Source organism: Squalius cephalus (assembly GCF_949319135.1).
Source record: "Squalius cephalus genome assembly, chromosome: 9".
Lineage (NCBI taxonomy): Eukaryota > Metazoa > Chordata > Actinopteri > Cypriniformes > Leuciscidae > Squalius > Squalius cephalus.
The window spans coordinates 9,204,352-9,221,866 of record NC_137130.1 but is presented as its reverse complement, the minus strand read 5'-3'; the positions used below and the strand labels follow the sequence as shown (position 1 = coordinate 9,221,866).

The following is a 17,515-nucleotide window of genomic DNA, read 5'->3' as shown; positions in this document are numbered from 1 at the left end:
TAACAAATTTAATCACATTTAAAAAAAAAAAAACTTTTATACTTAAAAAATAAATGTGTTTTTTATTTATTTATTTATTTTGCATTACACAATAAACCCAAATAAGTCAACCAAATCATGTGATAACATGACAGTATCTGTAATTTCCTCTGTCCAGTTTCTAATAGTGTCTAGGCTTGTGAAAGTAGTAGTTGCATTTTATTGCGAACATATATCTTGACTGAAATAACTTCCTGTATGGTATAGCGTAACAAAACCAAGCAGGACTTCACAGGTGCACTACTTTGCTCTTTGTTCCGCGATATTGCATTAAAGATACAGTATATTTATAATAATTTTATTTTGTGTAGCATATTTATATTTCTCGCACTAGGAGCACTTATATGAGGACATTGTTTACATGGCTACGATCGTATCCAACACCCTGAATGAGGAGAAGTCACTTGTTTGTCAAGTAAGTTATTCATACCTTATACTGGCATTCGTCGAAGTACGTCTAATAAGAAATTGACTCATCACAGGAGAGTACGACGATAAAACAAAAAGATTTGGACCATAAAGTCAACCAGCTGAAGAAGAGTGTGCAGGTAAAGCATCTTACTGTAATTAATATGACACTTTACTCTCACCTTCACTCATTCTTAAAACATGAACATTCAAATACACAACAGACTCCTCTGTTTGGATATTTTTCATGAACTATATGAAACTTATCTTGAAACATTCAACACAGTAGCTGCCTTTTATTTCTTCAGGAAATAGAACAGGACATTCAGGTTTTGGAAGATCTGCAATATGAGTATGACTTCAAGAAAAATACTTTGGAGGGTCAAGGTAAAATGAGAACAATATTAAGTGTTTCTGCTCTGTATAATAATAATAATACTACATAGCAATGGATAATGTACATGGTATATTCAGACTCCAAAGTTTACATACACCTTGCAGAATCTGCAAAATGTTAATAATTGTAATAAAATAAGAGGATAAAAAAAAAGAACTTTCACATAGCAGATATTTACATTTACACCACAAGACAAAATTATAGCTGGATTTTTTTTTTTTTTTTTTTTAAATAAAGAAAACATTTAAAAAGTGACTGTTAATACTAAGTGTCGTTACTTTTTGAAAACAATGATCATGGTAAATTGTATTGTTTTCTGGGAAACAAGCAAGTATGTAGCTTCAGAAGGCCAGTGAATGAAAAATAGGGCATTAAAAGACAATTAGAAAATTGTACACAAACATTTACATAGGAGGAAGTGTTTCATAGATGACAGCTTCATGGACATTATCATTCTTTATATTTACAGTGGAGGCTGAAACAAATGGTCGGACAACAACAGAGATGCAACAGGAGGAAATGGCCATTAGACAAATGTTTACTGTCCTAAACATAAAAATAGAGGTAGGTCAGTAAACACACCTTCTCATAGAATTAACTGTGGAAATGTGGTTAATGTCTATAATGTACTGTATATAAATCAGTGGTACACTGTAAAAAAAGTTGCTGCCTTACGTTTTTCAGTACAATCAACTTGGATGTTTAAGTCATTTCAACTTACATTACATTAATCTTGTATAACTTAAAAAAAGTTGAAAATTGCATAACTTATTTTGTTGAGTTAAAGCAATGTAAAAACATGTTGTCATAACATATTGAGCCAAATTTTTTTTTTTTTTTTTTTTTTTTTTACAGTGTAGCATCCCTTTAATATAGCACTGTATACTCAATGTGTGTGCAGGTGGTGATAAAGGAAATGGCTAACGTACTGACTCTAGCAGAGCAGATCCAGCACACACTCATATCAGATGAGTTACCTGAGTGGAAGAGGCGACAGCAGATGGCTTGCATCGGTGGTCCGCACAACACGTGTCTGGACCAGCTGCAGAGCTGGTGAGAACCTCTAGCAGGCGCTGTTTATGCCATAAATTACCCATAATGCATCCTGGGCAGAAAATAACAGCCAACAAATGAGAGCCAAACTTTAGCACTGTGATGGAGAAAGTGTCCCACATATGTTATTGAGGATATAGTTCTCTAAAACTTGTTTAATCATTTTACTCAATCTCATTGTCTGAAAAAGGTGAAAAAAAACTTGAAGAACATGATTTTCAATATTTTGAAATTGATTGACGACCAAAATGACAAAAAACGTATCATAACAGCAGTCTGTATGCCTCTTGCCCCATATTACAAGTCTTCTAAAGCAATATATAGCATTTTGCAAGGAACTAACTAAAATATCTCACTATATTCACTATATCTATCTAGACGCATCTATACTGATCCATGAGGGAAGTAGAGACTAGATCTTTGTTCGTCTGATTCTTTTCAATGATCCAATTCACACAACTGATCTGGGCTGCGCGTTTCTTAAAAGCATCACACTCCTAAGTAGATCATTGAGACCATCATCACCAGTGGTTTCTATGATCTACTTACTTTTCACAATGTTTTTTGGGAAACGCATTCATTCACTAATCTGACTGATTATCCGGCTCGATTATCCTATCGATTTAATGATTCGATAAGGTTTGGAACAACATGTGGGAATTTTCCTTTTTTAAAAGTAAAATAACTATGTTCAGATTAGAGTGGTAGTCCAGATCTAAAGTCTTTGTAAATGAAAAGACACAGGAATCTTTCTTTTCACTTATTAAAAGTCTGAAGTTATATGTACTTACATTATTATTTTTATTTTTTATTGCCCAGAACAACACGTTGCCTTATGTTTATGATTGGGTATTACAATGAATTGTAATTGTGCTGCAGGTTCACAGTGGTGGCAGAGTGTCTGCAGCAGATCCGTCAGCAGCTGAAGAAAGTTCAGGAACTGGTGCAGAAGTTCACCTACAACAACGACCCCCTCACTCTGGGCAAGAGCCAGCTGGATGAACAGGCACTTTCACTCTTCAAAAACCTTATCTCAAAGTGAGACACAACACCGTGACTATTCTTCCCTTTATATATAGAGCACAAGCTGCAGAAAGACAAACTGCTGGTTGTTGATACGAGGATTTGTGGGTTTAAGGTTCACGGGGGGATTTGAATATTTTTTTGAACGATTAAACACCCAGACAGGATGAAATCTGTTATGATGTGTCTTTCAGTTCTTTTGTGGTAGACAGACAGCCATGTATACCACATTATCCCCAGAGACCCTTGGTGTTGAAAATGGGAGTTCAGTTCACAGTCAAGATCAGGTGGGTTCCTTTGTAGCATTACTGTTATATCAACAGACTGCCACTCATTTTAAAAAGCCTTAATTTTCATGTGTTTTATAACACTATAGACTATTAGTCAAACTTCCTGAGCTGAACTGTCAACCCAAGGTCAAAATATCTATTGACAAGTAAGTAATATCTATCTATCTATCTATCTATCTATCTATCTATCTATCTATCTATCTATCTATCTATCTATCTATCTATCTATCTATCTATCTATCTATCTATCTATCTATCTATCTCTCTCTCTCTCTATCTATCTATCTATCTATCTATCTATCTATCTATCTATCTATCTATCTATCTATCTATCTATCCTATCTATCTATCTATCTATCTATCTATCTACACTGAACAAAATGATAAACGCAACACTTTTGTTTTTGCCCACATTTTTCATGAGCTGAACTCAAAGATCTAAGACTTTTTCTATGGTTTTATATGGCACAGGTGCAATAATCATTCTGTCTAATCAGCATCCTGATATGCCACACCTGTGAGGTGGATGGATTATCTCGGCAAAGGAGAAGTGCTCACTAACACAGATTTAGACAGATTTGTGAACAATATTTGAGAGAAATAGGCCTTTTGTGTACATAGAAAAAGTCTTAGATCTTTGAGTTCAGCTCATGAAAAATGTGGGCAAAAACAAACGTTTTGCGTTTATAATTTTGTTCTTTCATTCTATCTATCTATCTATCTATCTATCTATCTATCTATCTATCTATCTATCTATCTATCTATCTATCTATCTATCTATCTATCTATCTATCTGTCTATCTATCTGTCTGTCTGTCTGTCTACCTGCATGTTTACGCATATTTTTCTCATTTAGAGGTTTTTCCGAGATGGATACAGTGAAAGGGTATGAAGTACTGTATATTACTGTACATTAAAGAGCACAAGTAAATGCTAATTACAAATGAGCTCTCTGCACATATGTAGCTCATGATTAAAAATTCATATATACAGTAGAGCAATGTTTTTAGTTGTGTTTGCATGTCACAGGTGCTCATTGATACCTGCTTTGTAATGTTCTAGATTTCGGAATTTCTTATTGTTAACTAATCCCACCAAAGTTATGAAATTGGATGAATCTAGTAGTGAATGTCTTGCAGCTGAGTTCCCTCATGTGGTATGATGATAAACACTTATCTACTTAAGATATTACAAAAGATAATAAATACATGATCGTATATAATTATTTTTTCTCGTTTTTAACACAGATCTTAAAGGAGAGGAGACCTAGCAACAGAACAAATAAGGTAGGATAAAAGAAATATAAGTCACCTAAAGTGAATATTGCTTTTAACGTAACTTATTTGTTTGTTTTTTTCCAGTGGTTTCTCTCTCTCACCATATATGAGGAGCTGCACTTAATCAGCTTTGACACGCAGCTCATTCTGCCTGATCTATGCATTGATTTATCGGTAACATGATTTGCTTTCTACAAGCAGAGTTTTGAAATACAGCATTTCTTACTGTCAAAGGTACAACATGAAACTCTTGTAACTGCCATACAGGTCACATGTCTTCCTGTGGTGTTGCTCAGCGCTGTTATGGCTGTGTCTAGTGCCTGGGGCTCCATCTTATGGTACAACATGCTTTGCAGTGAACCCCACGTATGGCCGTTTCCCATCATCAGTGTTTTTGTCCTCTACTGATGCTTGCATTCTGACTCTCGCCGTCCATCTCTCGCTCTCTCTCTCAGAATCTGACGTTCTTCTTGAATCCGCCACCAGTGAAATGGGAGCATCTTTCAAAGGTCATAAGCTGGCAGTTTTCTTCTGTCACTAAACGAGCGCTGAACTCTGAGCAGCTGAGAACGCTGGCCGACAAACTTCTTGGTGAGTTTTTGATGTCACCTATCGGAAATATCCTACTTCACACTTCTGAAGTCCTAATTACGTGTATCTTGGGTTCAAATGCTTTGTTGTCAGAATCATGAAAACCAGGTTTTAATACATGCCATTGTCCCTTTTAAAAATGTACAAAATGCATAAAAAGTTACTGATATACTTAAATGCAGTAAATGACTGAAACATCAAGAGCTAACAAGTTGGCAGTATTTAGCTAAAAGATTAAAAATTACAATTTACTACAGAAACCATAAATTATTCTCCGTCATGTTGGCTCCTTCAAACCTGGTTATCAAAATGAGCTTCCCAGTCATAATTACAAGTTTCCTATTCTGAAGTCACATGTATGCCCCCTGAAGTCGTATTTGCGATAATTTCGAAGGAACGTAAAGACAGAATTATTGTACTTTAGTTTCTAGTAAATGCTCATAGTTAAATGCATGTTGCTTTAGATGTCACATCTGTTTTTTCAGGTCATGAAACCCGAGATGACCCAGAGGGACTCGTCCACTGGAAAACATTTTTACATGTAATTTTTAAACAAATGATTGAAGCAAAGACATGAAAGTTGCTTTCGCTTTCTTTAACCAACCATGCTTTTGTTTCTCTGCACATGATTTATTGATTAAAAAAAAATGATACTGTAAAGAACAGCGATGAAATATCCTAAATAATTGTATTTTTTATATTATATATATACAAAATATATGCATGTTTATGTGTGAGAATTTTTGTGGTGTAAAAAATAACTTGATAAATGACAAGGTATACCATACACATGCATGCAATATATACCATAGAATAACTTATTTGTTTTCATCTCTAGACGTCTGTTGAGAGTGGTGGTTCACCCTTGCACTGGATATACGAGCATCTGCAACTTACTAAATTATATGTACTCAGCATCTGGAATGATGGGTAAGAAGTCCAAAACATTTGACATCAAAACTGGCTCTATGGACCTTGAGGCGGCAAATGTTCAATGAGTTTTGAGATTTGAGAGGGACCTTAATAATCAGGCTGTTCATATTATTTGATTGTATTGTCATAATTATAAACACACTGGTGTGTAGTGCAAATAGTTTTACCGTTTATGGCACTTTGTTATTTGTATGGTTATTTACCTATAGAGGGTGATGACTCGAAAGTCACAGAAAATACACTGCTCAAAAAAATTAAAGGAACACTTTGAAAACACATCAGATCTCAATGGGGAAAAATATCATGCTGGATATCTATACTAATATGGACTGGGTAATGTGTTATGAACGAAAGGATCCCACATCATTTGATGGAAATGAAAATGATCAACCTACAGAGGATAGAATTCAAAGACACCCCGGAAATCTAAGTAAAAAAATGATGCAGCAGGCTTGTCAATTTTGCTGAAATTTCATTGCAGCAACTCAAAATGGTACTCAGTAGTTTGTATGGCCCCCACGTGCTTGTATGCATGCCTGACAACGTCGGGGCATGCTCCTAATGAGACGACGGATGGTGTCCTGGGGTATTTCCTCCCAGATCTGGACCAGCGCATCACTGAGCTCCTGGACAGTCTGAGGTGCAACCAGGTGATGTCAGATGGACCGAAACACAATGTCCCAGAGGTGTTCTATTGGATGTAGGTCAGGTGAGCGTGGTGGCCCTTCAATGGTATCATTCCTTCATCCTCCAGGAACTGCCTGCATGCTCTCGCCACATGAGGCCGGGCATTGTTGTGCACCAGGAGGAACCCAGGACCCACTGCACCAGCATAGGGTCTGACAATGGATCCAAGGATTTCATCCCGATACCTAATGGCAGTCAGGGTGCCATTGTCTAGTCTGCAGAGGTCTGTGCGTCCCTCCATGGATATGCCTCCCCAGACCATCACTGACCCACCACCAAACTGGTCATGCTGAACGATGTTACAGGCAGCATAACATTCTCCACGGCTTCTCCAGACCCTTTCCTGTCTGTCGCGTGCTCAGGGTGAACCTGCTCTCATTTGTGAAAACCACAGGGCACCAGTGGCGGACCTGCCAATTCTGGTGTTCAATGGGAAATGCCAATCGAGCTCCCTGGTGCTGGGCAGTGAGCACAGGGCCCACTAGAGGACGTCGGGCCCTCAGACCACCCTCATGAAGTCTGTTTCTGATTGTTTGGTCAGAGACATTCACACCAGTGGCCTGCTGGAGGTCATTTTGTAGGGTTCTGGCAGTGCTCATCATGTTCCTCTAGCCAAATGCAAAACTGGTGAAAAACAGTCCGAAAAGATGAGTAGGGAAAAAATGTCAGTGGCCTCCACCTGTAAAACCATTCCTGTTTTGGGGGTTGTCTCACTGTTGCCCATCTAGTGCACCTGCTGTTAATGTCATTAACACTAAAGCAGCTGAAACTGATTACCAACCCCCTCTGTTACTTAACTGACCAGATCAATATCCCAGGAGTTTAACTGACTTTATGCTATTCTCTGAATAAAAAGTGTTCCCTTTATTTTTTTGAGCAGTGTACTTTACTTCTGCATTGTAAAATAAGGTGGATAGTGCATGAGTCAGATGGACACTTTTATATAAAGCAAAAATTGTCCACTTTCATTATGTACAGGTATATTATGGGGTTTCTGAGTAAAGAGAGAGAGAAGGCTTTGTTGATAGACAAACCCCCGGGCACTTTCGTTCTGCGCTTCAGTGAAAGCTGTCGAGAAGGAGGAATCACCATCACATGGGTGGAGCATTCACAGGACGGTGTGTGCTGGTTTGAACTGGAATATTGTTCTGATAAAGATCTTGGTGTTTGAAATGTCTCTTATGAGATTATCTTGTCAGCACAGGTGAACCTGTGGTCCATTCAACAAAGCCATACACTAGGGCAGATATGATCAGAATTCCTTTACCGAACTTCATCCGTGACTATACCGTCACCGCTGGAGAGAAGGATCCAGTGAATCCCCTTGTCTACCTTTACCCAGACATCCCAAGAGACGTCGCCTTTGGTCGCTACTATACCAGCGCATCTGATGGTAAAGACTTTACATTTACATATACAGTAGGCCTACTGTATGCACTTTTGAAATGTGCCATATTTGGCATGCACAAATCCCAAAATAAATCGCCTCATAATAAAGTGGAAAATACAATATTGTATAATAAAGAGCAACACTGGCTGGCCAAAAAAAAGTTGCTAGATAGGCAAATACTTAAGAGTCTATGATTGGATCATTATCACAGTGATTATTATGTTTCTAGCATGTTATATATTTGGCAACAGTTCTTCTAACCCAAACTGATGGAGTGTGTAGCTTTTCATTTCTTAGACAACCATGTAGGAAGACACATGATGGACATATTCCAGGATGACAAAGCCAAGATTCATCAGGCTCAAATTGTGAAAGAATGGTTGGGAGGGAGCATGAAGAATCATTTTCACACATGAATTGACACCTCTGAGTCCAGACCTTAAATTGAAAGTCTTTGGGATGTACAGGAGTAGACTTTACAGAGTGCTGGACTCTTGCATTGTCATAGATCTTTGGAGACCTCATAAAGTGCTCGACTCATGCATTTTCAATACAGGATCTTTACCAAAAATGTATGCACCTCTTGATGGAAATAACATCACAACATTTATTTCCATTAAAGGGGTGGTAAAATGCCCATTTTTACAGCATGTTAAAGTTGTCCGTTTTTGAGGGTCAGTAAAAACGTGTTGTTTTGTGTGTGTCCCTTTAAATGCAAATGAGCTGCTGGCAGAGCTTCAAGAGCTTGTGTGTGTGTGTGTGTGTTTCAGCTCAGATTACCTCATGCAGACAAGCACTAAAATATCAGAAACTGTTCTGCCTTTTATGTTTAAACTGGAGTCGGACAATGATGGAGAGACTCAAGAAGAAGTGACAACATGTAGAATGCAACAGGACCTTTCTGGATGGTTAGTTGATGAATTTATGATGTGGAGTTAACTATCTTCAAGTCTTTGATTAGCATATTCTGTCATGATAATCTAGAAAATTGCTTGTCTGGGAACTGTTGTAAGATGCCTACAGAGTGACATGCTATTGCATTTGTGTTACGTACTGTATTGCATGTGAAAAGACGCGACAGTTTGAGCAGACTCACAAACGTTCTCTAATACAACAACTCTTCCTCTTGTCAACATGGAGTGCGTGTTCAGGGGGCGGGGTTTATGTAAATATTAGGGTTAGTGATGTCACTAACCCGGGAGGAAGCTCGTGTAGTCCCTATCAGTCGTTTGTTGTAGTCTTTAAAAAGCAATTTCTTTAAAAGCAAGTATCTTCCTTTGCTTTGAACTTTGAGCGCCGTAACTTGGCAGATGTTGTTTATGCTCAAACAGTTAGAAAGTTAGAAAAGTGAAATCATAATCAACCACCCCTTTAAGAGATGCATACATTTTTGGTCAAGATCTTGTATTGACAATGCAAGAGTCCACCACTTTATAAGGTCTCCAAACAGTGACTTTAAAGGTGCCCTAGAATGTGAAATTGAATTTATCTTGGCATTGTTAAATAACAAGAGTTCAGTACATGGACATGACATACAGTGAGTCTCAAACACCATAGTTTTCTCCTTCTTATTTAAATCTCGTTTTTGAAAAACAGGCGAATCTCCACATAACACCGACTGTGACGCAACAGTCGGGATCATTAATATGTACGCCTCCAAAAATTTGCATATGCCAGCCCATGCTCAGTCAGTGCCAGGCGAAACTGCACAGCCGAATTATCAGAAGTTCTGCAGGTGAAGAAACAAGCAGGAGGAGGATCATAGGGAAAATGGCAGATCTATCTATAATCTATCTATCTATCTATCTATCTATAATCGGATACCGCTACAGTTTAATTCGAAGTTGATCTGCCCATTTCACCAAGGACTGTTTTTCTAACCTGGAACAATATCAAGCAGCCAGGCTTCTCTCGGCGTCTCAAACGGACGAAGGGGGCAATTTAAACTAACGTTATATTCCCGCAAGCAGTAAGTAGTTATTTTATTAACGATAATTTACACTGTGTTATCTAGATCCAGCGCGATATTGTTTTTCCTCGAGAGACATCGTGGCTTGCAAACGAGCGAACGAAGCATGGCAGTTGCTCAGTGTTTCGATGTACAAATGAACACAAAAATATTTTTTTAGCTCCTTCATCCGAGCCTCTGGAGAACCAGTGGGTTATGTGAATTTCTGATGCGTAATTGTTCAAGTTCAGACAGATAATTTTTCTCTCAAAGTCGTTCAACACTGTTTATGTATCAGCAGGGGTTAAATTGGGATTTATTATGTGGGGGGGCTCTCCCTAAGGGGGTCCGGGGGTATGCCCCCCCGGGAATGTTTTTTTTTTTTAAATAAACCATTAAATGGCATTTTCTGGAGAGTTTTGTGCAAAGAAATGGAGAAATTGAGTTTACCTTACTGAAGTAGGCTACATTTTTCACGTAGTTGCATCTTTACCTATCTGTACTTTACTTAAGTAGAATCAATAGTGCATAGGCCTACTTTTGACTTTTACTTCGTTACATTTTGCAGCAATTATTATACTTTCTACTCCACTACATTTCTACAACGTTTCGTTACATTTTCGTTACATTTTCTAATCAGTTTTTCCCCTGCCAAAACAGGGATTGAAAAAAATCTCCTGTTTTCGGGTGCTGATGCAGTGGTGACGCGTTCATGTAACATGTAAGGGTGGCGCTGCCAATAAAGCACCTAAAAGCTGTCACTAAGAACCCTCAAAATAATGATTATGAATATGTAAAATATAGCAACGAGACATTTTAATTGTTTATTAATAAACAAGTGTTTTCTGTGTCAGTGCCCTGCATAGATGAAGTTGACGATGCTGACTCGCGATCTTCGCAGTAGTGAACGCACCAGAGAGAAATGCACATTTCATACGGATTACACAAGCAGCAGTCTGTTTTCTTTCGTTTTGAATTGTTCTGTTTAAAAGAAGACATTTCAAGCTTTCTATAGATATTTCTCAGGTCTGTCAGGCAAGTAGGCTACCTTACGCTGAGTTTCGGTTCATTTATGAGATGAGCTCCAGTTCACGCGCCGGCGCCTCAGTGTCGTGTTTATCTATTGTCTGCTATATTTACTTCTTAATTATTAAATCCTGGCAATTGGTTGATGAAACATTGATTAAAATTAAGATATCATTAATACAAAACGAAATTCATTTTAAAGAAAGGCTTTGTGCTTTCTGTTTGAGGTCTCAGTGAAAGTTTTAAACAGTCTTTTATTGCCGCTTTCAGAGCGGTCATGTCCGTAACGGAGAACTGTCCCGTCCGTAACATTGTTTTTTCCTCATAAATGCGAACATGAAAAATAAAATAAAATGAATATGTTATGTTCTGTGGAGAGCTGACCCTGAAGAGCTGAATATATAAACAGTTTCAATATTAAATGCATTTTCTGAGAATTTATATTTCAAGCTTTTACTGCAAATATTATATAGGCCTACATTATATGATGCACTTTTATTCTTGCTAATGCTTTTAAACCATTCAAGCCATATCTTACTTATTTTATAAAACTTTAAAAGCGGAAAGCGCATCACTCATTCCTGGGAATACATTTGACATCAGTCTGACCTTGACGGAAATAAATATCCTACGCCAAAAGTACCAGAGAAAAAGTCTCAGCTGTGCTCAGATTTGTAAACCGTACAGTTGCTTTGGTTTTTCAATCCGTACCCGTTTCGCCCCGTGGCTCAAAAGTGACACAACAAAAATAGGGACACACGAGAAAGCCAAAATAGAATGCAAAATTTATTAACAAAATTAAAAACTATACAGAAAAAAAAAAAAAACTACGTACAAGGTAACAGTGAACAAATTCATAATCCGTGCACGCTTTCACAATCGTTGTTTTGTAAATCGTTCCTTCGCAATAGTTGTTTGTAATAGGCTATTCAGTTCCTGTGAAAAATTGTGAAATACTGTTCCATAGGTGAAGTTATACAACAATATGGTGATTGATTACATAACAATATTTGGACATACTATTCAGTTCCAGTGAAAATCTGTTCCAGTTAATGGAGTAGTGATGTGTAATATTCAGTACCAGTAAACTCCACCCGCTGGAACAGTTTCTTACAGTAACTGAATATTACACAACATCACCTGTTCAGTTTTGCAAACTGTACTCACAGATTTGTGGCCTATACCTTAGTTTAGAAATCTGTTTTTCTGTACATTGATTTGTTGTGTATTGTTAAGATGAAGACAACTGTCTTAACTGAATTTTTCTATGATTTGGCGATGGGGCGGGTGTGTAATGTATACTGTAGATGACATGAAACCGCGTGGTTGAACTGAACCCCCCCCCAGGTCTATGGAGGTATTTTTGGTGCAAAACTACTGAACGCCCGTGACAGTGAAATTTGTAGTTGTAGAGAATAGCCACACATGTGTATCAGTAAATTTGAAGTCACAGAGAGAAATGTTTTAAGAGTTGCAAACTTGTAGACTTTTTTTTATCTTTCACAAACACAACACAACAGTTACACCTTCTCAAATTCTTCATTACAGGTGCACAAATCCTATTCTACAAATCACAAATTAAGAAACTCATACGCTCACATTTTTGCTACAGTTGCTGCAGTGAATATGGTGCAAAACGCATTTAAACACCTGCATCAAAAAATGTGAAGTCACGGAGAAATTTTGCTCATCTGCAAATCAGTATGTGAATTCATCCAATGAGAGTTGCACACTAGATTATTTTCTCACAAATGTCCTGTATATTTTTCTAGCACAAACACAAGTACAGCTGCTTGAATCTGCTGTGACGAATCTCAAACACTGTTTTTCGCTTTCAAGTGACAAGTTTCGCGCGCTCTCCCTTTTGCACCAAGTGCACCGTGAAATGTGGGGCAAAAGTGAGTTGTGCATCTGTAGAGGCAGTGGGCGGAGCCTATATGAATATTCATGAGTTTCCCGGTCATGCGCGTGGAACTGCTCATTCTAGTTCAAGCTCCTCGTTTCTCAGCAGGTTTAATGGATTATTTCAAAAAAGGTAAACATAGTTTCAGCGCGAACTTAAACTACAATTGTGTATCGTTTTGTTAAACTCATAATGTTTTTATTAATTCGTCACTGACTGAATGATTGCTGGCATTCACTTCATAGGCAGGCCTAGCCTATATAAAGCACAGCAAACTTCAACTCGTTCATTTCGTTGTTCATTTTCGTTTTGTTCGTTTCCTTTTCCTCTGTACATTGCAATGCTTTAAACTGTCTTTTGTTATCATTTGTTGAATGTCACTGCAATAAAAAAAATAATATATATATATATGTTCCACTTTTACCATAAAACCAAAATTTCCAGAACACCTAATACAGCACTTATTTCCAACAGAAGAGCAGAATATTCCTAAATACATGAACCATTACCATTTAATTTATTTATTGCTAAGCTCTTCTGATAACTTACCTTATGAAGCTTTACAACTGTGTCATCTCTGGCAATAATCTCTGGGAAATAACTCCACAATTATCCGTGTCCAAATAAACATTTAAGATTTGCATGACAAAAGTTTGGAATCACTATGATTTAAGAAATGTTATACTTTTAAAGCAGGCAAGGTCAATTTCCACACTTCATTAAGCAGCACAACCATTTTCAACTGTGATAATAATCAGAAATGTTTATTGAGCAGCAAATCAGTATTAGAATGATTTCTGAAGGGTCATGTGACACTGAAATCTAGAGTAGCCTAAAATGAGCTCTGCCATCACAACATTAAAATAGAAAACAGTTGATAAAAATATTTCACAATATTACTGTTAAATGATAAACTCAGATAAATGTAGTCTTGGTACCTTAGAGGTAGGCTACCTTACCTTAGAACCTTACTAATACCAAACTTTTGAACAGTGTATATATTATATCAAAACCAGCACAAGCACACCTTGCAATCAAAACATTAAAAATAATATTGTTGAAGTTGAAGTTTGCTGTAGCTACTGTATATAGGCCTAGACGAAGTGAATGCCAGCAATCATTCAGTCAGTGACGAATTAATAAAAACATTATGAGTTTAACAAAACGATACACAATTGTAGTTTAATCCATTAAACCTGCTGAGAAACGAGGAGCTTGAACAAGAATGAGCAGTTCCACGCGCATGACCGGGAAACTCATGAATATTCATATAGGCTCCGCCCACTGCCTCTACAGATGCACAACTCACTTTTGCCCCACATTTCACGGTGCACTTGGTGCAAAAGGGAGAGCGCGCAAAAAAAAGTGTTTGAGATTCGTCGCAGCAGATTCAAGCAGCTGTAGTTATGTACTTGTGTTTGTGCTAGAAAAATATACAGGACATTTGTGAGAAAATATTCTAGTGTGCAACTCTCATTGGATGAATTCACATACTGATTTGCAGATGAGCAAAATTTCTCCGTGACTTCACATTTTTTGATGCAGGTGTTTAAATGCGTTTTGCACCATATTCACTGCAGCAACTGTAGCAAAAATGTGAGCGTATGAGTTTCTTAATTTGTGATTTGTAGAATAGGATTTGTGCACCTGTAATGAAGAATTTGAGAAGGTGTAACTGTTGTGTTGTGTTTGTGAAAGATAAAAAAAAGTCTACAAGTTTGCAACTCTTAAAACATTTCTCTCTGTGACTTCAAATTTACTGATACACATGTGTGGCTATTCTCTACAACTACAAATTTCACTGTCACGGGCGTTCAGTAGTTTTGCACCAAAAATACCTCCATACAGGTCTCCCGTATTTTGGCACCCAAATGTTGACAGGTACGCCATAACGCTGGAATTGACATCACTTGATTACACATTGTATACCTTGTTATGATATAGTGACTCATACAATGTGCCAAACATATTTTCCTTACCTTGTCATTCAAGGCCAGGGCACTTTTTGTACAACCAACGTTGTGCTGAACTTGACAAAATTGATCTGCAGCGGCGGCCAGCAGCTCGTTTTTTTTTTTTTTTTTTTTTTTTTTTTTCAAGGCAGCAGAAGGTTCTGGAACTTTTGCGCGCTTCCACATCCCGCGCAACTACGGATCTCCCAGGAACATTCATTATATATTGCTGCGTACATTTAACCTGGTCGGAGTTCTGAGTAGTATGGCTACCTAGATGCGCATGGTATGCGCGAGCGGTGCGCGATCATGGTCGACTGACAACGAGATTAAGCAGCTGAACAAGAATACGGCCGTGTTCCGATTGTTCTCATCTCAGCTCCGCCGAGACAAAATAGACATGCCATTTCAAAAATCTTTCATTTATAATCAGAAATATGTTTTCAAAGGCATCACTTTCATCAAATTTTATGTGACATAATTTCCAGTAGGCAACTGACTGCAAACAGGCACATCAGGGCACAAACGAGCAGGCTTATGCCCCGGAGAGCCCCGGCCCAATTTAACCACTGTGTATCAGTAAATCGCGTTGCAGTGATAAGATCTTCATTCACGCGATCAACAGGCCGTCATCTGCTCAATGCTCATCACTGCAACCTTTTATGTGATGGGAATAGATCTAAATACTTAAAAAACTTCTCATGATTCGTTAATCCCGATAGCTGTAATAGTAAAAACGTATAATAGCTGTAATAGTAAAAGTTTTCCAGATAGCTCTACATGTAATGCCAGATATTTCATATGCAAGCAAGCATGTCAGCCAATCACAGCTGTGGGCGTTTACACTGAAGTCTCACAGCAGACATGCCCCTTCAAACAGAGTGTTCAAATCAAAGGATGAAATCAGGCTAGGAAATATGCCTTTTATTTCTAAATTATAACAAATTTTGATCTAAAAAACATACTAACATTATAAGGGCACCCTAGGAAACATTATAAAATAATAAAATAATCTATTCTACGGCACCTTTAATTTTTTGGCCGGGCAGTGCATTACAATTTCAGTTCACCCTCCAATTCTGCATCTGTTCTGAGACTCTTGTGTGTTTTTTGTCCTGGTAATTTACACACAGTTTTGGACTAAAATAAAATTCTGTTCTCTTTTAGCTCTATGAGGGATGAATGAAAATATAGGACAGTAGTACAGCACGTCTGGACATCATGTGCTCGTGTGCTCTGCCGGACTCATCTGATCTAAAGGCTTTATGCTTTGAACTGGTCGAGCATTAAGTTAGCAATGCCAAGCTCATGGGTTTGATTCTCAGAGAACTTATCAAATGAAGTTGTTTTGGATCCAATGCATAAATGTAGGAAACAAAGTAATTTTGTTATTGTGTTAGACAAACATCTATGTTACTTTTGCTCATGGTTATTAATTTCAGAGCATAACTCATCCTGTTTCAGCTCTGAACATGACAACTGATTGTTGTGCTATTACTTTAGATATCCATTATAAATACAGTGGACAAAACTACATAAAACACTGAAATTCTGCTTTAGTGAGGTTATTTGTATGAGAAAATCACGCCCTTTTAATTACCAACAGATTTTATTAATTATTGCACATCAAAGCTAAATCTTTATTCTTTACATACCATTGCTTTAATTGTACATGTACACACACCAACTTTAGTCAGCCAGATACAGTGTAATATAAATCAGAAAAAAATATTTGCTTCAATCCGATTGTATCTAGTGAATACTGAACAGAGTTAAAGTGTCTTTAAAATAGTTTACATTCATTTACTTTGACAAGTGTTTGGTCCGAGTGAACAGGTTTGACATCATATTTCCTCTGCTAAAACAAATGTTTAGAAACAGTAATTTAACACTTCATCAATTCTAGTGCACAAATGCATGGTGTCTTTTATTTATACATAATGAGTAGTTATAAAAGAGTTTTTATAGTATACAACAAGCTGGTGTGGATGTAGGCATAAATATTATTTATAATGGGATTTTTTTTTTTTTTAAACTTCACACAGCTTCCTGTATGTAAAATGTCTCAGTAAAATGTAGTTTTATTTTTTTGTGATTGCAACATTGTGTACTTTCTCAAAATCCAGGCATTTTGGGGGACCTGCATGCTAATATTAAAATATGATTGTGCGTACATTGAAGAATAGATATAGACTAACATAACATGAATTTGGCAGTGGTTAAAATGTTTAAATAATGTGCTATAATTAAATAAAAGTGATATACATGTAAAAAAAAGAGTTATCTACAGTTTTATTCTCTACTAGGAGTGCATGCAAACTTTTTTATATTATGAAAATAAATCCCTTTTTGTTTTACTCGGGACACATTTTTACATTCCTCCTGCAATATTTTGTATTACTACACAGCCCGGTGGAATACTTAATTCTGATTGGTCACAGATGTGGTAGACATGTAATAAGCAGGATAATGTCGTTATCGCTGGTCAGTATCACAGAAATAATCAACCTGTCACATGAGATCACGGTATACGTCACAACAGGGAAGAAAAGACTCGCAACTACCGTTTTCATGCTGACTTTGGAAGAGGCTATATGT

General features: G+C 37.2%; 1 protein-coding gene across 1 annotated transcript; it reads left to right on the top strand.

Moving 5' to 3' along the window:
* Positions 1-233: 233 nt before the first annotated feature.
* On the top strand, positions 234-17,406 carry LOC307164303 (signal transducer and activator of transcription 1-like). The gene is made up of 19 exons (XM_079880965.1): positions 234-454; positions 522-587; positions 756-834; positions 1,314-1,408; positions 1,746-1,897; positions 2,777-2,935; positions 3,115-3,207; positions 3,297-3,356; positions 4,067-4,096; positions 4,273-4,366; positions 4,458-4,496; positions 4,572-4,661; positions 4,755-4,853; positions 4,943-5,078; positions 5,564-5,619; positions 5,917-6,008; positions 7,677-7,816; positions 7,903-8,091; positions 16,085-17,406. Exons 1-19 carry the CDS (start codon positions 401-403, stop codon positions 16,090-16,092), a joined length of 1,731 nt encoding a protein of 576 aa, XP_079737091.1. The 5' UTR covers positions 234-400; the 3' UTR covers positions 16,093-17,406.
* Positions 17,407-17,515: the final 109 nt, after the last annotated feature.

Coding starts and splice junctions, on each gene's coding strand:
- LOC307164303 (XM_079880965.1), top strand. CDS start 401: ATGGCTACGATCGTATCCAACACCCTGAATGAGGAGAAGTCACTTGTT. Junction 4,662..4,754: donor ATCTATGCATTGATTTATCG/GTAACATGATTT, acceptor ACTGCCATACAG/GTCACATGTCTTCCTGTGGT. Junction 7,817..7,902: donor GGTGGAGCATTCACAGGACG/GTGTGTGCTGGT, acceptor TTGTCAGCACAG/GTGAACCTGTGGTCCATTCA.